Source organism: Plectrocnemia conspersa, unplaced genomic scaffold (assembly GCF_051122295.1).
Source record: "Plectrocnemia conspersa isolate PC_06_02 unplaced genomic scaffold, ASM5112229v1 ptg000014l, whole genome shotgun sequence".
In the NCBI taxonomy this organism is placed as follows: domain Eukaryota; kingdom Metazoa; phylum Arthropoda; class Insecta; order Trichoptera; family Polycentropodidae; genus Plectrocnemia; species Plectrocnemia conspersa.
The window spans coordinates 7,385,149-7,411,023 of NW_028277178.1; the positions used below are offsets into that span (position 1 = coordinate 7,385,149).

The window sequence follows — 25,875 nt, forward strand, 5'->3', positions numbered from 1 at the left end:
ATGTTAACATTATGTCACATTAACGTTTAGTCGCTAACATTATGTCGGTTAACGTTTTGTCTGTAGCGTTTTGTCGTGACACCGTAATATTATCATGGATTATAAAGTTTTTTTCTGAACTATATTAACATATACGAAAAATATTCAATTTTCGCCAAGTAGGCAATCGCGAGCTATCGAATGTTTATCGTCTTATTTTTGGTTATTGAGAACTAAAGCAAAAAATTGTTTCAATTAAATTGCATTCACTGCTAAATGCAACACCACACTTTCTATTATATAAAGTTTCCGTAATGCGCGATGAAATGAACCAAAACGCTGTAAAGATCGTAGTTAGGAAATTGTTAAAAAAAATCATTGCTACACTGTTGTTTTATTATCTGGTGATTTTTATTTATTTTTAACCTATATTTTTTAATACGTTATACATATGTATTATAGCGACAGACGCGAAATACTAGTTATAATGGTATTATAAAACTAATCGATTTTTTAAGAAACGAAATATTTTTTCGTTGGCGTAAACAAACGATATTGCGTATCCAAGTGGACATCTATGAAATATCTCAGTTGAACAGGTACAAAACGCAGCATCCCTGGATAACGCATTCCATAAAATGACAACCTTGACAATTTTAACGATTTTGAATATACACCGTCTGTCATAAGTCCGCGAGGACTGAGAAAAACAAGTAGAAGACGATTGTTATTCTGCAATATTATATTAATTTATTAAAAATACACCGTTTTTGAGTAAATACATCTTTAGTAAAAAATCCGGAAATGCCTTTAAGGCCTAGGCCGAACTCTTTTGGACGTCATCAATGATGTCAAAACGTTTTTTTCTTCAACGTAAAATTATTTTTTGGGAATAGCCAGAAGTCACAGGATGCCAAATCAGGTGAATACGGAAGGTGGCTAAGTACTACAATGCATTTATTGGCCAAGAATTCGAGTGCAATCATCGCTTTGTGCGCTGGTGCATTATCATGCAACAACGACCAACTACCTTTGGTTTTGGGTATTTTGGTCGAACCAAAAGAGCTAGTGGCAAAAACATCGGTGGTGAATGTCAGAACTTAGACCTACAAAACGCATGCCACAACTAAGAGATGGCACTACTATAACTAGTCCTCGTGGATTTGGGTCAGACGATGTATTAAGCATACATATATACAGTTTAATAATATATGTACATATTAGACAATGTAAAGGGTTTGATTCCACCTCGAATGGACGTAGAACATCCTTCTAATTCGTAATGGTATGTAAGTCGGAACACTGCCATATTGTATCACTTTGTACTGTCAAGAACTGACTTATGCTACTTCTACTAAAACTACCACTTCGCTTCCGACTTGGAACAACTATGCCGAATCGAGTGAGATAGCACTCGAAAGACCGATGAAGGTCCAGCTAAATCCGATCTTCGATTTAACTCAGAAACTGCGTCGTCACGTATACATACATATATTTAACACTGTACAATTTGTATAACGATATTATAAAATGTGATATCGCAAAACCGTTTTTATAGTATTACAAAATTGATTCTATGGTTTTGAGCATTCAATTCAAAAATAAGATTTTTATCTAGAAGAACATAGTCTTATCTCATAATGGAACAATGGCTAAAGGCATCGCATTTCAAAAAAAATAAACAATATTATCAAATACCTCGTTTGGCTCGCTCAGTTCGAAGATATCGAGCCTGTTCATGTTCCACTGCTGGATCACGTTACGAAGAGCCTCGCGCTCCAACATCCTCTTATCTGTGCCATCCATCGCGCTATCATCAGCTTGACCTGAAAGTTAAATTGATTTTCATGTTAAAAACACGCCCACGCATACTACATAATACACAAATCGGTTTATAGCGAGAATGGTGGTAGTAGTGGTAGAATAAGATATGTAAAAGGCAATCGACGAACGGGGGAGCGATGGAAAGCCCATTGGTCGGAGCTTCAGGGGTTGGCACCGCATGGTACCGTGCCAGTCGGTGGTGGTTTTCCCCGAGCGCTCCTGCTGATTGCCTGAAGGTTCAACCCTGACTGAACCCATCGTTGGAAACCTTTGAAAGCCTTTTTATTGGTTTTCGCCGCGAGTACGGCTTCACAGTGCGCTCTTAATGAGCTTTGTCATTGGCTAACTCAATGGCCAAAATAGAACAAACGCGAGCGAAACGCAGTCAAGATCGTTTGTCCGCGGTTTCCTGCCGAATTCCGCTAGATTCATAGACAAGAGGCGGTGCGTGAAGGGTCAAAAGCCATTATTCAAAATAAGGTGACAGAGGCAAGGATGTGTTCTATCCGTGTTATTGTTCTAAAGTGACTATATGTTTAAGGTTTACTAATTTTCATTTCAATTATTGTTACATAACGTATATTGTTATACGAATTCACTTATTTTCTGCATTATGCAGGTGCAATCTTTGTTGAAATATGAAAGGCATGAAGAACAATGAAAATTGAAAAGAAAGTAGCAACAGCTAAAAATTACGCTATATAGCGTTTAGGGTTAAAGGCCATAATTCGAAATAAGGAGAATGACAAAGATGTGTTCTCAACACGATACTTTGCCAGACAATAAAAGGGAACATAATATACGGTAACCGGACGAAACAGAACATGATAAAAAGAACATGTCGAATCGGAAATGTGACAAAACAGAACAAGTAAAAAATTATATTTATAATTAATTTTATATTGGCAACTAATTATTTGATAAAAATTAATAATCAATTTAACAAGATCTTTATTTAATAACAAATTTTAATAATTTTTATATGTGATACATTATTCATTTATAATATTAACTACCTAACCTAAGTTATCACCTTTATCTACAACATTTTCAGTTTCTTAAAATTATTATCTTAGTCTAGATTATTAGACTAATTATTTATTGAAGAAAAGTTGACAAGAACCTCTTCGCAATTAATTATTTGATAAGTAAATAATTTCATTAATGATCAATTAAATAAAATAAACGATCAGAAAAATAAAATAAATCGTCAATAATTCGTCAGTATTTTTTTGATTAATAAATAATTCAGCTTTAAATCAATAAAAAAAATAGTCCGTAAATATAGCTATATGATCAGTTGCCATGTGATCAGTTAGATTTAAAAAAACTGTTTTAAAAATAGTAGTAATTTTATTGAATCTGGTACTGTTACTACCAGTCAGCTGTAGCTGTTATTATCAATATAAAAATGTAATTAAAAAATATTAGTTCATATTTTGTCATAAGCTCAAAAAGAGCTAAAAACATACGTTGTTTTAATGTTGTTTTTTAAAAAAAAGTACGAATGTTGTAGTGTAATTTATGAAGGCTCAGGTAACATATTGATCTTAATTTAAGCTGAATATTATTATAACATGGCAACTTTATTGATGAAAATAATAAATGATTAATTAAAAAAATAAAAGAGTGAATAATCAGTATTTAATAATAAAAATGAACAGTAAAATAAAATAAACGATCAGAAAATATAATAATTCGTCAGTAAATAATACATTTTTGATCAGTAAAACAAACTAAATGGTCCGTAAATATAACTTATTGATCAGTATCCATTGATAAGTTGCCATGAGATCAGTTATAGTTAAATCCTGTACTCCACTAGCGAATTTTATTTTAAAAAAGAGTTGTAGGGCGCAACATCAACTATTAAGGCCAAAATTATATTGACCAGTGAAATTATAAATCAAATGTTTGACACATTTTAATTGGCCTAGTTAGTAAAATTATATTTATTAAAAATATAACTTCACTGTAACAGTTGCGAAACGTACATTTGCTGTTCAAACCCAAACCTAACCTTAAAAAGTTCTAAAACTAATTATAGTTTTTGAAATACCATTAGATAAATTTGTTTATGTTAGGTTTGGGTTTACACAACAAATGGACATTTTGCAACTATCAATAATTTAAAAACCAACCATTTATTGTAATTATCGATCATCATTTTATATTAAATGCTGATCATTTTGTATTAATCATTTTATTTAAATACTGATTATTTATTTTAATAACTGATCAATGGATACTGATCATTTAGATATATTTACTGACCATTTATTTAATTTTACCGATCAAATGCACCTTTCGAAAAAAAATTTAATACTCCTTTTTATTTATTTATTTCCAGAATTGCACAATTACTTCCTGGAAATCGCTAGTAATTTTGCTTCTAAGAATCTCAAACACTAGGAATTAAGTGATGTAATTAGGCAGCTGTTCGATTACAAAATTGCACCATATTTACCGAGGAATTGCCGTGACAAATAAGACTTGTTGAATTTTCACTAAATCAAAAAATATTTATATTATATATTCGCCTATACCCGGCACTGGATTTACACTTTGCAACACTTTGTACTCGTGAGGTGCGTGCTTTAAACCCACGTGTCACGATTTTGACAGCTTAATTTTGGCAAGTTTAAATTATATAATATTATATAGTAAATGTAACTCTTGAAAAACAAGATTAATCGATTTAGTTCTCTTTTAATAATTAATTATAGTATTATACTAAATATATATCCCAACAACGACGACGTATTCACACGTAGAAACGTTGTTATTCACTTTAGGTTAAAAATGAAAAAAAATCGAATTGCAATGTTTATTTAATTTATATTTTTATCGAACGTTATTCATAAGTTATATACACTACACTTTAAATATTGCGATAAAAATGTCAAGTTGACAAGTTTAAACTCTTATCTATGTGGGAAACGCCCTTCAATTTTAGCAAACAATTTAAAAAACTGTAAATATTTATATTCAAAATTTTTGGAATACCTTTTATTTGTTTGCTATGCTAATGTGATGGAATGTAAATATATGCTAATTCAGTGAATAAATACTAATTTTATATAGCCAACATAGCCATAGTTTTGGAACGGTTTACATTATATAAGACAAGAATACGAGTTACAGTATAAAAAATATTGATCGACTCCAAAAATAAATCTGGTGAATTAGCATAACCGTGGTTAATTTCAGACCATCACATGTTCGTGTTTACCATGGCTCAGTCGAGTTTACTCAGAATTTAATGTAACTCTAACACTATTTGATGTCAGAATTTAATGCTGTTAAAAATATTAGGTAAACAATGAGTTCCGATATATTTTTTCAGTTTAAAATATTAAAACCTGTAATATAATTGCGTTATTATCTATCTTCGGAATTTTTTTTTAATATTTCGTTCACTTTTTTATTCAAAAACCCACAGTGAATCTAGGACAAAATTTTGTGTTAACAATAAACTAAAAGGGGTGGTATCTCGACTGTTATATATCAATAACAATTGACCAATACTAATTGTTGTGTTGAAGTACATGATGATATGAGATAAGGGGGGATTAGGTAAATGCATACCCCAATGAACCTTAAACAAAAGCCACTCAATGGCATTACATTATTGTTCAAAATACGATGCAAAAATTACATAAAAGCGTGATAAAAAATAACAAATCTAATTCCACCCCCAATTCGTCACAAATGGTCCATGTATTGAGAGTAGTATATACGGAATACATTTCCGCCAGGAACTTTCATCCTCGCCAAGCATCGACCGAGTCGCAGAAGATCGATGTTGCAGCTGCTTCCACTTCACGTCAACCCTGATCTAGATACAAAGTCCGAAATTCAGAATTCAACCAAGTCTTAGGAGACAACTGGGTTATACTAGTATATGCACCAATTGTTGCAAATTTAATAATAATTTATAATACAAATAGCTTTGTCTTCTATATAAAACAAACGCGTAAATATATATTATCTATAAACTTCAACAGTCATTGCGTTTTTAAAATGGCGCGCATCAAAACTTAATACGTTAGGGTTAACGCGTTCGCCAGTTTCTCAAACTGTGTGGATGAAACATATAAGACTATATTTTCGGTCGAGTTGAAATTAAATTACATTAATTTTTTAATTAGTTAGCTACGCGTTGATTTATCAACGGTTATTATGGTTTACAAATAGTATAGAGTTTATCGTTTAATCGTTCTAATCCCCGTATATATGAGTAACGTTTGAATCATTACACGACGTTTTAAAATAGAGTAGTGATTAAGTTGTTAAGGTAAAACGGCGTTAAGTGCTTGAACGCAGTTCATCGGTGGATAACCTTTTTGGGCGTAAACTTAAACATAACATTGAAAAAATACGTAAACAAACAAAGGCGAGATTTTAGATGGAAAAAGTAACATACAAACACTCGAGAATGTTTTCGGGCGCGTAAACATTACGTGGTTTTAAAGTAATCGAATTGTAGAAAAAAGGTCCAAAAAACATAACTGTTCTGGTTTTGAAGATCGTTAAAATATTAGTTTCTGATTTGAAATATAATATATAGAGCCGCTTCTAATGATTTATGGATTTTTAGTTTAAAGTGTTAAAAAGTCACTCAAAAGTTCGTTTTCGTAACGGTGTATCATTTATTTTTTTATACAGGACCTTAAAAAAATCAATCGTGTTGAAGTTCAACTTTTTTGCGATTCCGGATATAAATCATATCTTGATGTTTTTTTAATGATTTAAAACAAGTACGCTTAAAATAAAATACATAAAACAATAATCGCATTAACTGGTTAAATCGATTTGATAAATAATCTGTTCTGCGATAGTAATAACAATAACAAGTTGTTATATTTCCGATTCAACACTAATAAATTAATAACACTTCAACATTTAGTAATTCATAATAATATAATTACAGTTATTGAAGATCTTTTTCATTATGAATTTAATCAATTGATTATTTGGCTTAAAAGTAGTGTCATCTCAATTCCTAAAGAACCGGTTTTCAGCAAAAAAAATTAACCGTTACAAAAATGCACCAAAAAAGCCAATTTTTAACCTCGCTGCTAACAATAACACAGTGATCGTCGAACTCAAGGTTTTTGGGTTATTTATAGATTCAAATACTACGTACAATTAACATCTTAAACGTTAAAAAAATAACGAATATGTATGACCTTAAATAGTATAAATAAAAGAAGTATACAGACCGCGCAGCGATAAATTAAAATTTATTTATATTATAAAATCACTATTATATTAATAGTTGAGGGATTAAGTGTAAGTAATAAAAAGGCATTAGCTTTATTATTTAAGAAATAATGGGTTTCTTTTTTAAAATGCGACACAACCGTGGGTAAACCATTTAAAGGCTGAAGTCACAAGGTACGTGATATAAATTAGCAAGGATTAAAATATCCGTCGCATTGAGAAGGGATAACCCGTGCATTCGAGTTAATCCTAATTAGCGGCCAACGACAATATATTGTGAAAAAACTTAACCATTTGTTATTGATTGTTCCACTGAATGGGGCGGACAACATAATCTCCATGGAGGGGCCTATGGATATAAATATGGAATCGCGGGCTCTCTTGTTCTCATCTCTTCCTCTCAGACACTTCGTCTGAGGAGTTCCTCTCAGAGATTTTCTCTGATACTACTGACATCTACACTTGAACATCCTCATTCACACTGCTTCATTGTTGCACAATACATACAACAAATTTAATAGGAATCTTTGTCTTAACGAAAATAAAAGCCCAGGACAAAACTAAATATATTTTTATCCTTCATTTATAGAGTTAAAAATTACATAGACGAAGTCACGCGTGTATGTGTTGTAATAAATAGCAGTGCTTATTTTAACTAGGTCTGTACTTTTAAAATTAGGTACAGTTTAACAGGGGGGGAGGGAGGCCTTCCCCCCCCCCCCTTTGAATGTTGCCAGAAAATTGCATACCATTTAATGAAATACGATGAACCGTAATGAAATAAATATATAAAAAACGATAACTGAATAGCCACCTTTTCTGTCGCAGTGGGAACGATCGTTACCGAGCATTCCCATTGCGACGGCGCCGACACAATTTTATTGCTTTTGACGTGGATTTTTGACTTCTGAGAAGGGATATTGTTTTTTGCGCTCTCCTATTGATCAAAATTTAGTTTAAATGTACTTCATTCAATTCTCACTTAATATGAACGCTAGATAACCGAGCGTTTCCACTGCGACGGCACGATTTTATTGCTTTTGACGTAGATTTTAAACAAACGGCATTGGGGGGGGGGGAGGCAGGTGGATAAATTTGTCCCCACTTGAATTTGGCCATTATTTGAAATGGTGCTGAAAGAATTAAGTATTACAGGCAAATGGTATAAGCACAATTTTAGTTTTAGTTGTGTTTTATATTTGTTTAAGATATTTTGTACTTTCTAGGTAGTGATTGAACAATAGTAAGCGATTTTTATTTATTATTCTTAAAATATTATTGTGTCAGGTTGCCCTTTACTTTTGCACAGTAGTATTTATTTAAAATTAACATACATATACATATTTTATTTTATATATTTAACATTTCAGTCACTATTCTCACTAAAAAAATGTATGATTGATATTAAATATAAAATGCAGATAATTTAGCAAACGTCTCAATATCTAGACACTACGTTTATGTCAGTTAACGTGTACTTATTTAGAGGTCTTGACTATAAAAAATAATTTATTCACGTAAACACAGACGATCACGTCCTAGCAACTGGGGTCATTGATTTTTTTGGCCTCTTGCGTGTAATATGAAACATCTTGGTTTTAAACTAGTCGCGATACAATAGTAATAATATTAAATTTAGAGAAAAAAACAGTACATAAGTACATATCAATGAAAACGTAAACAAAACAGCACGTGGAAAACGTCAAACATTGACAGCCGTTAAACAATCTAAACAAGCAAACGCTTCTGGATTGAGTCCAAAGTCGGGATACACGATCTATCGATTTCTATACATTTATTTAATACTTCAGCGACATTCCACAATAGAAAATTTCTTTCTAACGACATTTTTGTCAGCAAATCAAAGCATTAAAGGCACGCAGGACGCGTGTTCAGAGTCGACCAACAAGGAGAGATCGACGATGGAACCCATTAGCATTCAAAGTTGGTTGACGATTTTTTTAGAACACTACGTGAAAAAATCCCAAAGACAATGCGATGACAAAGGCATTTTTTCATCATCATCATCATCACCACCCAACGACGTACCTACATATTTAATACGCACGCACATCCTGACTGGCATTTTTACGCGTAATTTACAACCATCAACCATATAGTACACATAAAAAATAGTTTCTATTAATCAATCAAGTCATGAAAGCAGAAGTTTTTGTGGGAAGTTCAAAAATGGAACAAATGGTCACACCGCATTCACTATTATAGAGTAGAACGTCGATATTCGGGGACCGGTTATAAGCGCGAATTAAATCGACCGTACTTCCGGATATAACGGAAGAAAGCGTCTCACTCTGCTCGAGAAGGCCAGCTACTGCAGAAGCATAGAGCAGAGGCACAAGATGATGACGAATTCAATCCGTCACCAGATGCCAAGGAGATTCGCTTAAGGTCGCTCTGCGGAGCACAATGCTAATTGACTTTGGTAGTATTAAACGGTGCTATCCGGTGTAGTGGTTAATTCGAACTCATCATCATAGCGGTCGGTTTGGTATTTTTTTCTGGGACCTAGATGTGTGTCACGCGTGCGATATATACACGGATTGTAATACATCGATGGTTTGTATTGGAAGGGAGTCAAGGTTTTCTTTTATTTGTGGACAGGATTTTCCGGTCTTGACCAAATTTTTTGGATGACTGAATTTGAATGATTTTATAGGTATTACTAATTCTTAAAATGTATCCACAACTTCGAACATTATTCGCTACTTAATCGCATTAATAAGAGAATAATAATTTGATATGACAAAGGAAACGATGTCAAAGCTGTCGAAGATTTGTGAAACACGCAAATTGATTAGACAATCAAACTTTTGTTTTTTATAGTCCTAAATGGTTTAGAGTTCCGAAATACAAGAACTATAAAAAGACTGATGCTATGTCAATTGAATCATATAAGAGCTGAGTACCCAAGAACGACTACAAAAACATGTTAATTCCATAGATCATGGTTTCCCAAACTATGTTCCGCGGAACACCAGTGTTCCGCGGATCCAAACTAGGTGTTCCGCGGAGCCTTAATAGATATTTCACAAAAAATTAGAGTAGATTAAAAAAATTGTTAGTCTTGCTAATACATAAAAATTGTTCATAAATCTGATAAAAAAGCTTTAAAATATGTGTTAAATATTCAACATTGATGTGTATAAAATCTGGAGGGAAAAGTTTCATAAGTCGGTGTTGTTTTTTTTAACTTTAAAATTTGATCCTATTTAAACAATATTTTTTTTGTTAATTAATCACACGATATTAGTGCTTGTTATACGAATTTTATTTATGTGACTAGATATGCTAGCAGTCACTGTATTTTGCATAGGCATGCACTGTTGACTAAAAAAATTTCCACAAATTTAAAAAATGTTATGAAGTAGCCGTGAAAATGATAAACTATGTAAAATCTAGACCACTTCAATCCAAATTATTTAAAATTTTGTGCGATGAAATGGGTAGTGAACATGAAGCACTTTTATTACCTACTGAAGTGAGATGGCTATCCAGAGGAAAAGTACTATTAAGACTTTATGAACTTCGAAATAATTTGTTAGTCTTCTTGAAAGCACAAAATAATTTGCAACATCATTTTATAATTTTTTTAACAAATCCTTCCTGGTTGATACATCTGCATATCTGGTGGATATTTTTACAAAGTGAAATGATGGTAACTTATAATTACAAGAAAAAAGTATTACAATTTTTAATATGAGAGATAAAATTGAATCTTTTGATAAAAAAATACAATTTCAGATTTTATCGGTTGAATCTAATAATTTTGATTGTTTTCCTGTCTTGGATATGAAAGTTTAAATGAATTGAATTTTCAAGTAGATAAAAAAGTTTCACAAGTATTTTTAGAACACCTATATTACTTGAAAATAACTCTTTCGGAGTATTTTCCGAAAACTAGTAAGGACGATTCCTGGGTTCGGAATACATTTTCCGTTACAGAAAAACCAGTGGGCATTATGAGAATTTAGTTAATGACTCTGATTTGATACAAAAATATCAGCCATTAAATGATTTCTGGGAGAGTCTGACTGAAGAGTTCCCCAAAGTGTCAAAACAAGCTCTGGTTTGTTTACTTCCGTTTTCCACATCCCAGTGGGATTTTTTAAGTATATTGCAACAAAAACAAAATACAGAAATAGACTCCACGCCACGGCAGATATGAAAATACAACTAACCAAAATTGTGCCTGATATAAAAAAAATTGTTATTTAAGAACCCAAAATCATCAGTCATTAGGAGTTTTATTTATTTGTATTTTTATGTTTATTAAATAAATTTAATAACATTTCTTTAATAACATGTATTAATTTATTATGAATTACCCAGCCTTAAAAATAAGCTAAGTGTTCCGCCAAAATTTTCGGATTTGCCAAGTGTTCCGTCACTGAAAAAGTTTGGAAAACCCTGCCATAGATAAAGTAAAGTGATTTTCTTTTAAAAGACAACAAATTAAATGAACAGAAATTAAATCAACTTTGGTTCACAATAAAAATCAGTCAGAATTTTATTAACAGCCTGGTAATAATTTTATTAATCAGGTCCAGAATAAATATCAAATGGTTAATATAAAAATAGACTCCGGTTAGAATAAATATAAAATATCTCGCTCGTACCTTAACTTTTGGGACAAGTTAAGTGCGAGCGAGCATTGGTCAGAACAGTGAATACCCCATGAATAAACACCTCAACGTATCTGCAACGAATCTATGTAATTGTATGTAGGACGCAAAGGTATTCAAAACGAAGAACGAAGCGGGGAAAACGATAGAGCGGCGGCAAAGAGCACGCTTGGCTTGTTGTGTTGGCATCAGACAAAGTAATCAAACAAGTACGCTATATAACGCATTGATAATGATAGTCTTTGATTTTATTCATAATTTTTTCACCTTTGTTTTTACAAAATATGTACTCAAAAATTATGTTTGGGGATTAAATATAATTAAAACATTACAGTATTTTTTAGTAAAAATTACAGTATATTTTATAAATAAATAAATTCAGAAAGGTCACGATCCTGATCGTTTAAGAAACGCTAGGAAGAACACTACTGGCGGTATCTCGTTTGAGACAGTTATCTTAAGATCTCATAGATAACAATTTCAGTTGCCATCTCTTTTCTGAAGGTTATCTACCATCAAGGCGCTATCGCGATATCCATGGCATTGAAGTTGGTCCGTTTTAGTGCAAGATGGAGAACTGGTTCCACATATGTACATGTGATGTCCTTTCCTGTTCTGCGATATAATATTTTGCATTAATCGGGGGTAAACACGAGGTCTCAAAAGGCCATAAATCTAAATTTACATTATTATTCTTGTAGCATTTTTGAAATTGTTCTTTGAGTCAGGTCATTTTTCATATTTTAATTCATCGTGGCCTTCCTGGTATATTCCTCTGAATTATTACAAACTTTTCATCCAGGTATTTTAGATTCATTATTAAATGGTAGATAGAATATCCTTCTTTCTTCTCCTAAATATCTTCCTAAGAAAATTTCTATGAATTATCTTCTAGTTATATTAAATATTAAACGGTTACAAAAAGGTAGACTTTAGAACTTAAGCTCGGAATTAAAAAAAAACTTTCATAGTTAAAATAGCTAACGATTAAGCTTTTAATATATATTTTTGTATTGACTCATAGATTAATCACTGCGATTTATTTCGATTGTATAATCATCTAATCGTATGCATATTGTTTCATTTGCGTCAAACGATTACAAAAACATGCATAATAACAATTGTATTTTTGGACTTATTCAATTGATGAATTAATAATCAGTGTTTCGTAATTGGGAAACACTGCGATAGACTCATTTGGAGCATCTCTAGAATTCTAGATGTAGAACAGTTGCGTCGAAGCAAAAGTTGTGTCGCATTTTTCCACGACAGCGTTCAACGATGCGAAAACTTTTTTAGATATCGGTTTTGTTCTTAATACGGTAAAAATACTTAACGCTCAATTTGTAGCTATGATTGTGTTGTAAAATAAATAAACAAACGATCTATGACTTTACAAACAATTTTTACGTAGATTACAAATTGAGGTACCAATACTGACAATTCCCTTACTGAGAATCAATGAGTCATTTCCTTGATGATAGTAACTAGAATTACAGTCAACAGTAATTCTACACGTAATATTTATTAAAATATTATCTGTTTCCTGGCAAAGTAACCGTTGCTTATGCATAGACTTTAGTTTTAGTTTATTGTTTCTAATTTATGTCTTTTAAATGGTGATTTTCTGCTAGATTTGTAAAACGTAACGATCGAAGCGTAAAAACTACCAATCTAAAAATGATAGATCGAGATAGTATTGTGTTATTTTAGGTATTGCTATAAAAATGGCTTCTTGGTATTTTGAAAAACAATGTTACATTTTTATTAATCGCATCAAAATGTGCGAAGATTATGCCATTAAAATGTCAAAAAGGATTCTAACGGCAGAAGTTATTAAATCCTCTGTAAAAAAAGAAATTTACTTGACCTCGCCATATGTATTATTCCTATCTAGTAGCATTACGTGTTCAAGTTCAAGTCCACAAGAACGAGTCTTTGAACTTTTCAATTAGAGCTCGTATGTTGACCTCACTTCCATTGAATATCATTAAAACACTGCAGATGACTAACTCTCCCCCATCATGGGATTTTCTTTCGAGGTGTCAGTCGTTTATATACAACCATTAACGTATTTTGATCCAATTAACTTTAACAATGATTTATACCATTCTCAAGATATTTGATAAAAAAGGTCGAGAAGATTTTTTTGTACACCCAATAGTTCAAAGACATGTATGGTACAAACCTTTTATAAATCAGAATTATAATAATCATTTCACTTAATCAAAGTAAAAGCTAAATATGTTACATGAGAGCACTTTCAAGAAATTGTTAGGTTCCCAATATAATTTATCTGGATCCTAAAAAGGCCTATCCAAGTTGTTGCATTAACTGATTTAAACCGAGATAGTACAATGGATAGATTTTCAAGTTATTCTTGGATTGTCAAGACCACTTCTCTGAAACCCAGTTAGATATCTAGTTCAAACCAAATCCAGAAAGCTGGTTCAGTTGTATCTGTTCTGATAAACCGAACAAGAGCGACAAGAAAATGTGATTCTCGAGCATTTGTTGGATTCCCAAGACAATTTCTCTGGATCTCAGATAGGTATTAAGTCCAGACTTGTCCCAGTCATTTTGTTTTCATCAGTTTTAATTAACTTATTGTAAGCCGAGCCGAAGCGACGGGTCCGGAACGGCCGCCGATCAGTTTCCCACGCGTTCGTGCGCGCGTTTTCTGCTTATTAGCGCATGTCCGGTTAACGAAAGCGCAAGTGAACCCACCCTCGCTCGGTGTACTTCCGTTCGGACATGTTCAGAGAGTCAATCGCAGAGAACGAACGAGGGTCAACGAAGGGTCAATCAAGGGAGCACTTGTCGCAGGCTGCCACTTGTGGATGGAGCGTCTTTACATGGCGAACTTTAAAACCAAATAAAATAATTTATATATTTGCTAGGGGTTGAGTCCGGGGAGATCTTCAAAATTGGCTGTGAATAGTTTATGGACGAGTCGTGCATTTTAATATTTTATACAAAATGTAAAACTGAATAATGTTAATGAGTAAAAATTTAAAAAAATTTCACTTTTAAAACACATTTTTTTCAAAAATGACTCACAATATCTTGGATTCTAATCTATTTGTCATGTTTAAATAACGGCACATTTTTTACACCCCCCCTCCCCTCCCCACGACAGTAACAAATAGTCGAACACGGATCATAGAATTGGTCAGAATATAGAGAAGAGTCCCATAAATTTAAAATGTGTAATTTTTATAAATTAACAATAATTTCACTATTTTTCGGGGTTTGTTAACAGTAGTTGTATCAATGATGCTATTTAGTAACAGGATATTATTTGTTTCGATATTTTCAACCCTAAATCAACAATGACAGTAAAGATAAAGCAATTTCAATTATCCTATATTGCGTTTTATGAATTTAAACTCGGTCTAATGCGACAATATCAGTTAAAAATTTAAAGTGTCAAATGTGGTTCTAAAAATTTCATTCCAGGAATTTTGGCATTGAAAATCAAAATAAAGGCGGGTAGTATTTAGGGGTTGTTAGTGAGGATATTAGGGCTGCCATCAAAGCAGGTCCGAAATTAACGAAACAGAAGCCAGCACAAAAGCTTAACGTGTCGTCTACATTTAAAAAATAGGAAAGGTGGTAATTTGCAGAATGAGTATCTCATAAATTGTATGAGGAAAGCTTCGAGCATGCGAATCTCAATATGCCAATAATTAATGATTCTAGAACAGATAGATTTATTTTTGAGTCGAATTATTATTGAAAATGAGTAGTGGATCCTTTACTTGAACACGCAACGTAAAAGGCAGTAGTTGGACGCCAATCAACCATCAATTACAACCCCGAGAAAAGTATTACACCCTAAAAGATAGACATTGCTCCAAACAACTATCATATATTTATATCCATAGAAAAAAATATTTTTCAAAAACGACATTAAAGAACAATTGCTTCCAAAAATACATTATTTTTTGAATCAGATAAAAAAATTATTAACACGTGGAGAATAATTGTAAAAATAGATAGAGAATATATAATTTAGTAAAAGTATTACAAGTTTTAATTTTTAACTCGTTTAACGTCTTTAAAAACGCAAAGACCTATATAACAACCTGATCGACTTCCCTTAATTCTCAAGGTCTTTCCTGTTGCAATTAGTTAAGGTCACTTAAATGAAACTTTTAAACGTATTAAAGGAAATAACAGCTCCCTGAATAAAGGGTAAACCCACAAGTGAACAATATAATATTACACAATTGCGTAACTTAACAGACATCCCTTTTTGTATGCTTGTTAAACGGTCGTAATGTCCAGAAAAAACTACCCTTTGTGTAATTGTTGCAATAGACAATGCATCTATTCCGTGAAAAAGCCACTATTGTCATTTACTCCCTTGCATTAACAATTTTCGGAATGTAATCATCTTGCAAATTTCACTTATACATGGCGTAAACATATTTCATTAGTCGAATATACAAGCGATAAAATTGGTCAACCGATCTTTTTTTTCTTATAAGATTAAAATAAGTATTGTCACGCCGCAGTTATACAAGCGGATGTGCCGATCGCTTTTCGGTCGGATTAGGAGTACTTACAAAAGCTCTCTTCAAAATGGATAGTCGGTGGCTATATAAACACAAAATACAATTTACCAAAAGGGACCGATACATATTCGACGGAAAGTACTTAACATGTTTCTGAAGTGCCTAGTGACACCGTTGCCAAATCTCCAGCTGTTTGAGTTATGGCCGTTGAGTAACATACAATAATATAGTTTGAGAATAAAAACAAATTTACTGATATTGAACAGTGAAGTTGTAAATCAATTATTTGTTACGTTTTAGCTGGATGAGTTAGTGAAATCATATTTAGGCTTGAATTTTTCGGGTCAGAATTTTAATACAGTTATGGTCAAAATTTATATTAAAAGGTCAGAATACACGCGGCCGTAATAAATATTAGATGTTCAGAATTTTTTATATTGACAGATGGTCAGCATAATAATACATGGCCATTATCAAGGTGTTTTAGGGGCAACTTGTTAGGTTGGGCACATACCAAGCGAACACTCTGCTGCCGCTCTGTCGTTATTCCCGCTTTGTTCGTCACTCTGAATACCTTCGCATCGTACATACAATTAAATAGATTCGTTGCAGATACGTTGAGAGTTATTCGTGGGGTGTTTAAGGTTTTGACCAACGTCCAACAGTTTAACCATTAACCATTTGATATTTATTCTAACTCAAAATTGATTTAAATTCTGACCATTTAATTTATTGCCTTAACACATTCAATGTAACATATATCACAAAATTTAATGATGTTTCTATTCAGTGGCGTAGCTAGGGTATGTGCCGCCCGGGGCAATACTTAAAATTGCTGCCCCCCCCCCATACATTTTCTTGCAGGGTCATAAAATCAGCATTTCTTAGAATAATAAATTGATTATTTCTTGCTATTCGTAGATTTACATAAATTTTATTTTATTCAGAGTTAAGAACCACACTAGACGATTCCATCGCGAATATGCCGCCCCCAAGTAAGTGCCGCCCGGGGCGGCCCGCCCCCTCCGCCCCACCATAGCTACGCCACTGTTTCTATTTAAGGCAAACATATAAATATTTGCATCACAAAAGACAAGTTACAATCTTCATTACGATAATTAGTATTTTGAAGAGAAAATTCATACTTCCTACATTACAGTAGTCGAACCTTGAAATTTAAGAGAATAAATATTTTTTGACAAAAAATGATCTTGAAAAACAAGAAAAATAATATACAATTCGTTTGAATGCACAATCTTCGTCTAAATAAAAAGAAACGAGAAACACACAGTTGGAACTAATCTTTTTTTCTATTTAACAAACACCAGAAAGCACAAAAATATTTACGATAAAGTAAATAAATTTATTGAACCGGGAAATATGCTAGTATATTTAAAACATGACTATTTGTTTTGATAGCACATTTTTCTATTGGTGATAATATTATACTGGTATTTTAGCGTTTTGTTTTGTTTCGGCCAGAATTGTCAGTTTGGGAATCGACGATTAGCGGTAATATCTCCGCGGAGTATGTAAGTAAGTGAGTAGATAAGACAGGTTTGGAACGGCAGTAGAGATCTCGATACCTGAGGCCGCAAAGCGCACAGGTGGCAGCCCTGTCGAAAATCCGCGAGAAAAAGTTGGACGCATGCGCAATGCGCACGAATTCCTCAGTGCGCCTCGGTGTCAACAGCTATCCAGGTAACGTGCGGAGCGATGCGTCACGCGGCGCGAGATAAAGCGAAAGAGTCGCGGACCGAAAGCGGTCGGATTGGAAACGGACGTACACAAAGCGACAACGCCCCGACACAACACAGATTCACCTGCCGTCACACGCGAAACGTCACGGCATTCCTCACATTCCCGAGCGGCGATTTAGAAAGCGAAGGGTTTCGAGGGCTCGCAGGGCGCAGCGCGACTCACCTGCGTGTCGAGAGTCGGCAGTCGACTGCGGCTCGGTCGCAAACGTCGCAAACGTCGCAACCGCCGAGCCGATGCGGATCGCGAACTCGCGCAAGAGCCGGTCGCTCGTGCGACCAACTCGCGGCGGCGCTGCGGTCGGCCGCGAACTGCCGCAGCTAACGGTTTTCAAATGTACCTCCGCGACGGTGAGCAACTTTTGCGCGTCGTCGAATTCTCAGGCGGTCTTAAACGAGCCGACTCCGGCCATGCGCGATTGCGCATCATGCGAGTACTTACGATATTATTTTATTTTTTCATCGAAAACTATATTAGCTCTTTAGTATTATTATTAATAATAAAACTGCCAAAAGAGAAGCAATTTATGTCAATTAAAATGTAATTAAAGATTTAAAATTATTATTTATGTATTTGCCCACCCCCTAAAATATAGATAATGTTATTGCACTTTTCCGTATTGTGTAAATATATGTACAAATATAAAGAATAAAAATGGTACATTCTAGGTTACCATATGTATTACGCTTATATATTAAATTAATATATTTACATTTTATAAGTAAATAAAACATCGGGTAATAATTATACAGGCAAACGTGCTACCACTCGGAAATTTTTGTTTTGCACCGACGTTTACATATAAAGGTTTTACATTTTATTTTGACTGCATGTTATTTGGTGTTGTGGCGAAAAGACGTGTTTTTATAAACACACTTTCACTCCTACAACCTGTGTCTCATAGCCAACACATCACACATGATAGCAACGCCACAACAATTTCGATACATCATAGTTGTAAGTGAAATCTGAAGAAATAATGATAGAGAATTGAATTTGGGTTTGATTAGAATTCATTTTACCCAATATTCTCAGCAATTATTATTGTAAAGGCCTATTTATTTATTCATTCATTACTTGACGGCACTCTGGTAACACTGGAGTGACAGCGGCGGAGGTCCGCCACATTTTTTTGGTGGACCTCGACGAGAAGACAACGGCCGGTGGTGCCTCGTCCACCGTTCATATATATTATTATGTAACAATTTATCAACTATTATGAACTTTTTAATAAAAATACTTATGCAGCGGCGCAATGTGTGTTATTGCCACCCGTTCAACAAATTTTTAAAGAAATGTTCTCTTTTTTTATAACCAAAAATAATAGTATAAATATGTCGGCAATATGATAGGACAATTTTCAATAAATAATTAAATGTGTTTATGGGAGTAAATCTAAAGTTTAGATTTACTCTGATCATATTCTAAACGAAGATTATTTTTCAACGATTTTTACTCAATTGTGTTGTGACTTAAAATAGGTTCATCGACATATTCATTAATATCCAGTTTAATGATATAGAAATAACACAGTATAGGTTTAATGTTGTAGGAATAAATTAGAAGCTATAAATGATATATTTTATAAATTTTTATTAAGTCGAATAACTTCGCAGTTCGCTTGATAAACTATAACTGTCCATGAAAAATTCACAACCGACAGGAAAAACTTATCCATTTCGTTTAAAATAGCAAACTTAGTAGATACGACATAAAATATGGATTTCAGCTGATTTTTCGATAGCATATATACCTAATATGAGTATATCAGGTTGTTCTATAAGTCTTTGCGTTTTTTAAGGTGCGGGTTAAATGAGTTTATGGGGGCCAATTTAGATTTGTTATGACCAAAACTGGTCGGCACTTGAATAGCACTGGTGTGACAAATTTTATCTCGAATAGCAATTTTCAAGCGATCCGTACGCGCGCGCGCCCCGTATTTTAAAAACAATGTAAACAAGTCTACCATCAATAAAATATTACTGCAGCGGCTCAATTTGTGTATAATTGCCACCCGTCACCATCAACCGTCCCTAAAAGTTATAAATTAAAACGTGTAGTAGTTGTACTAAATTATATATTCTTTACCACCAATTTATTAAAAAAATTATATCTGATTCGATTAATAATGTATTTTTGGAAGTATGTGAGCCCATTTACATTTGTTATGGCCAAAAATTAGCGGCACTTTAGTAGCACTGGCGTGACGGTTATTGGCTTGTGTGGCAGCCCTGGAGGGGCTCGCACCGGTCGGTTGTGGGTTCGGCCTGCTGATCCGCGTTTTTTCACTTGTACTTATTTTGTAAACACTTCATAAATTCAATAAAACATTACTGCAGCTGCTCAATCTGTGTCTAATTACCACTTGTCGTTAAAGAGGTAATATATTTTTTATATCAGTTTTTGTAAAATATTTTTTTTTGCTAAAAAACTGTTTCGGGGATTTAAATAGATTATAGTCGTTTGGAGCAATGTCTGAAAAATACGGTGGGTAAAAAAAGAGTTTCCAAAAAATCTATTTATTTTTTTCTATCATCTTCTTGGATACATGAGCGAGCGTTGTCTTGGTGTAAAATTACCCTTCTTTAATTTATCAGGGAAGGTATTTTTATAATCGTGTGGGACCGCGCGTAAAGTGGTTAAACGAATTTGTAATTGTCTGACTATAATCCAATAACTCATAATGAATTATGCCCGTCATATCTCACCATATACATAACAATATCTTATTGTGGTGTATTCCTGTTCTCGGGGATTGATTGGCATCCAATTATCGCATTTCACGTCGCATGTTAAAATAAAGCATCTATTCTCATATTCAGTAACAATTCAACTAAAAAATAAATCTTTCTGTTCTAGAATCATTTATTATTTGCATATTAAGCTTCGCTACGCGCGGTTTTCCTCAGACAATTTTAGATACACATATTAAGCTTCGAAATGCGTTTAAAAATGGTGATCTAGTGTCGAATAAGTATTGTTTGAACTACCCTTTGCAATTATCGGTCGGCCACATTGCAATTTTCATAAAAATATGAATTTAAGTTAGAGGTAAACACTAACACAATTAGCTCACATTTTGCCCTAAATCTTATTCGTCGAAGATTCCTTCGGATCGTTCTAAATATGTTACACTTTGTCATATCACGAAGCGTCCACGAATTCGCTTACCACATACTCACCAATTTGATTCAATTAACAGAAGAGGAACTAAAGACCAGAGCCACCCAGTTTGCACAACTGCGAGGCTCAGCGACTTCCTGAATCCTGAAAAATCCTAATTACATTAATAGACGTGTAACAACCGATAATTGTTTTCCTCGGTAGTTGACACGAATTTGTAGTGCAAAAAATAATAAATACAGTAGACCCCCAATAACACGGTAAATTTGAGTGGGTATAGTTGAGGGACTAGAAAATACTCTTTTGCAATGCGTACGTACGAATCAGGTGCATGTGGTGAGATATCCTCCCTTTGGCTTGCTCACTGGGCATCCAAATAGCACGTCGCTAATTTACCGTGTTATTGGGGGGTCTACTGTACCTAAGTCTTTATTAGCATGAATACATACAGTAAGCAAAACAAGTCTGGCTATTAATAACTCTTCCATTTTACTGAATTGGTGAAATATTTTTTAATGCTCGTGTTAATAAATAATGATTAATAATCGTCTCAATTAGTTATAATGAATTAATTTGCCCAACAGAGTAAAGCAAGTAACATTTTATTGAATTTTAAGTGCATCTTCGTGTTTTCGGTATTACTTCTGCTTACTACGTAACGTCGTAGGAAGAATAGCCCAATTATTTTACGAAATAATATTTTACCACTAATACAATTACATGTTCCTTTTTAAACTGTAAAAAGCTCGACTTAGAGCTTACTTACCTTCTACATTCCGTCTCCAACAAAAGATAGTGATGCCGGGAGACTATCAGTAGCTCCGGACCGGGACACCGTCCGAAGCCGTCCACCGGGGCGACTCTGGCCGAGACGTGGAAGCGGACCATCGGCTTACCGATGGGAAGCGGTTGTGCTCAGTGCTAGGGTTGCAAAAGAGCCGATAGGTAAGGGCTTATACACAACCTGAGGATGCGGGTGGGAGCACCCGGGAACCCGTCGTTAACTTCTACACATGTAACCAGATACAAACTTAACTATTGCGGATTAAGCAATCCTAGCTTATTCTGCTCAGGGATAGTGAAGCTTCAAGTTGTTATTTTAGCATGTCTTAATGTTTATAGTTCAGTGAATAAGGGTGATCTAACAAATATACCAATTCGATATAATGTAGTTTTTATTTAAATCTATTCATTAATACAATCACTCACATACACACATGACAAAGATAGTTTAAAACGAGAGCGACGCTTCGGAAACTCCCAGTCGTCTTTCGATCGCGACGGAGATGATCGGTCGCGAAATGGCACATGGATTGAACGTCTTTACTAATGAGAAGTCTGCGCATAGTCCGGTTGACAAAAATATAATTTTATTTACAATTTTTACACGATAATCGTCAAATATGAAAAGAATTACTGAAACGCCTGTCGCCGAAATAAAAAAAAAAAGCGTACGAGATCAAAGCAGACTTGGAACTCGAGACCTTCCGATCGGAGCGAAAGACAGGAACGGGGACTTTCCGCCGCGCGCGCTTTAACAAAACTGCATAAAATTTAATGCCCGAAATACGTTTTCAACAGGTGAATCTTTATAAAACTCATATTCGATCGAATAGTAAAAACTATAAAAGAACATAAACGCTAATAGGTTAATTCTAAAATGAAATGAATTGGAATATTCGAATACTAAACAATGCGTCGCGCTTATAAAATTAACGATACGGTCTCTTCGTCGAAGTTTCGAGTTCGCGTGCTCGAAATGGCTACCTTAAACTTATCTCGTTGAGATGATACCGTGACCGTCAAGAGACGGTGCTCCGGTGACCGTTTAGCGCGCGTAATGTATGCAAGGACTCAATTTTGAACACCGAGGTGATTGATATAAACAAAACGAACGCAAAACGATACAGCTCCGGTAGCAAAACACGTCTATCATCATATTTATGTTTAAATTAACCTAATCGGACTGACTATTCTACCGCACACCTGTATGCCGCGAATAAACCTGATATGTCGAAGACACGCAAATAAAAAAATCAATAGAAATGTTTCTGTATGTTTTTATACAATTTAATAATCAGATCTATGTTTCACAATCTTAGCGAGATTGTTACGGTCGCGACGGTTTAAAATATCTTACAAAAATTACTTTGAAATGTTTTACATATAATCGGAAGGGCATCGCGTATGTGCGAGGATGCGCTCGGCGCGCCCTCCTTTCGAAAACAAATTTATAGTGCGGAAGATAGGAGCCCAGAGCGAGCGGCCACTTCTCTACTGGTCGGAGCCTTCCTCCTCATCCTCATCGTCTTGTTCCTCTTCGGTGGAAGCGGCCTGTTTGGGCGGAGCTGCGTCTTTGCGCGGTCTGCCGCGTCCTCGTCCGTCAACTGCGGCGGCCTGAAAGACGAGGGTGAACAGGTCACATCGGAACTATCGTGGATCGGCGAAGAAGCCCAGACGAAAAACATACCTTGGGTTTGGCGGCCTTCTTTTTGGAGCCCTTGGGGCGGCCTCGCCCGCGTTTCGCTGCCGAGGGTTCGTCATCGGAGGACTTTGTAGACTCCTTTTTTGCTGGGGTAGGTTGACGGCCTCTTTTTTTTGTCTCCTGAAAATAACGGAAAAAATAAATATAGACCATCTGCTTTATTTCCCTAAGAATCTTACACAGTTAACAATGTTTTAATTTTAACACCATGCTGGCAAACTAATTAAGAGTAAATTTTATTCTGTGCAAGTGGTTTTATAAATAAAACCACACTTTTTTGCAACATGATATTGCACCTAGCATGCACAATAAAGGCTGTTTAATTATGAAATGGTTTTTATATGTGGCTCAAAACAATATAACCAAAATTTTTGCCATTAAGACTAGCTAATGTACTGTTGAGTTACTCTAGCAGTTTCAACCCTTTCACCGCATTTGACGTCATTAGGCGTCACGGTGAACAAGTCCCAGATGCAAATAACGGACCTAGTCGTCATCAATTTTTAAACCTTATTATCGGTTGTTTCGTATGTTAGGGTTGTAAATTGCTTAAGCGGAATATTAAAATAAAATTAAAGTAAATCCGTTGTTTGTATGGCAGAACTATTTTTCAATTTAAATCGAATGATTTGACACATATTTTTATGAATTAAAAAAAACACTTGATATAAATAGACATGTGCATTATATTTTTAGAAGCGACAGGATCAGCTTATGTAAAAAAAAAACCTTTATTAAAGCAATAAAAACAGCGCTACGCATGGATGTTGTATGGAAGTTTTTTGAACGCGGACTAAGGATTAAACGGGAGACATGAAACTCGATCGACGCTCATTTCGCCTCTGGGCAATGAGTTTAATTAAATGATAATAATGTGATTTCAATGGCAATTAATATTAAATAAAATAAAAACATTTTATAAAAAATCAAATCCTGTAGGTATAATTTTTTGGTGTGCCAACACTGCAATGACAGTTGAAACGTTCGTCCAAAAGAACGTAAGTACACGGCAGTGAGTGGGATTTTGACCTTTACGTATAGAGAGATTTAAGCGACTCTAGAGCGATTTTCGAGAATATCGCCAGACGAAAGTCGGGTGTCCCAATCTTTAGGCACAGCGCCATAGAGACCATTTTCTTAGCGCGATTTTGTGTATCCTGCTCCTGATTTTTTATTCAGGAATCGATTAAATCGACAAGTATCGTTTTGAATATCAGCAAATCTAATTTATTTTAATGATTTCAACTATGAGCAGCGATTTATCGCCATTTAATAAAACTAAATCTATCGTATGTTTTGATAATTTAGTCAATTTAATAATCAGAACTAAATTAAATAATTGGTTCCATACAAAATATAATAAAATTAAATAATGAAGATGCTAAAGACTCAAATGATGGTCTGAGTTAAATTAAAATAATTAAATAATAAATTACTGGGTATCTAAACAACTCCATTGTTGGGCATGATTTAATTAAATATTAATTCGATTTAAAAATATTAGAAAATGATATATGTAAAAATCAAAGACGAGATGTCGTCGTAATGCGCATTAGCGACGGGCGTCGCCCTGAAAAAATCGGCGGCGTCAATTTTTGTTTATCGTCTGGCGAAGCGTCGACAAATGGCCGCATTATAAATCTCAAAATGGCGAACTCCCGCGTTTCGTAAAATGAGTCCGATTTTTACGACCGAGTCGGACAAAGACCGATTCGCCGAATTGAGTTCGATCGCCGGCTAACGACCGACGCCGCGTCCCGCCATTAAGGCTCGAGCGTTTTACCGCCGCGGCGTGGCTTGAAAAAAATCGCAGAAAATTACCCATCGTTTCCTCCCTTCGACGACGGCGTCGCCGAATACGCCGCCGACGCCATTTCGGATTCGATCGCTATCGCCATTTTGTTCCCGTCTAGCCGAAAAGTTATGGCGGGCGCGAGCAACCTCCGGCGCGCGATCCGAGCGGCGATTTCAGATATCCGTGTGAAAAAATCGCCAAAAATTCATCGGGGACGAAGCGCCGTGCCCCCGGTCGTAATTAGGCGCGGGCCTCCCGCCGGCCGGCGTTCGCCGTCGCCGCCAAACCCGAAAAAATAGCTCACCGCAGCCGGAGTGCCGTTGGATTTAGGGCGCCCTCGTCCCTTCTTCTCTACCACCGCTCCTCCATCGTCAGACATGGCGAAAACGTTTGGTGCACAAACGACAAGCAAGTCGACCCGCACACAACCGACGGACGAAGGCGAATGGCAATGGCGCGGCGTCCCGCTAGAGGCGCTACAACTATCACCAACCTTTGGCGCGCGAACCGCAAACTTTCCCG

At 34.8% G+C, this 25,875-nt stretch overlaps 2 protein-coding genes across 6 annotated transcripts in view; both read right to left on the reverse strand.

Moving 5' to 3' along the window:
• Positions 1–18,263, reverse strand: part of cno (adherens junction formation factor afadin) — a 60,001-nt gene extending 41,738 nt beyond the window's left edge. For 2 of the 5 annotated variants that reach the window (XM_088203155.1, XM_088203153.1), the window contains exons 1-2: positions 18,116–18,263; positions 1,678–1,805 (exon numbers count right to left, since the gene is read on the reverse strand). In XM_088203155.1, the coding sequence (XP_088059281.1) occupies positions 1,678–1,785 (108 nt within the window). In that variant the 5' untranslated portion in view covers positions 1,786–1,805; positions 18,116–18,263. Of the gene's footprint in view, positions 1–1,677; positions 1,806–17,778 lie in introns of all 5 variants that reach the window. The other 3 variants (XM_088203152.1, XM_088203151.1, XM_088203154.1) reach the window with 2 other exon arrangements.
• Positions 18,264–22,230: 3,967 nt separating this feature from the next.
• Positions 22,231–25,796, reverse strand: D1 (D1 chromosomal protein). Its single transcript, XM_088204872.1, has 3 exons — positions 25,658–25,796; positions 23,544–23,678; positions 22,231–23,470 (listed from the first exon to the last, which is right to left on the reverse strand). Exons 1-3 carry the CDS (start codon positions 25,730–25,732, stop codon positions 23,348–23,350), a joined length of 333 nt encoding a protein of 110 aa, XP_088060998.1. The 5' UTR covers positions 25,733–25,796; the 3' UTR covers positions 22,231–23,347.
• Positions 25,797–25,875: the final 79 nt, after the last annotated feature.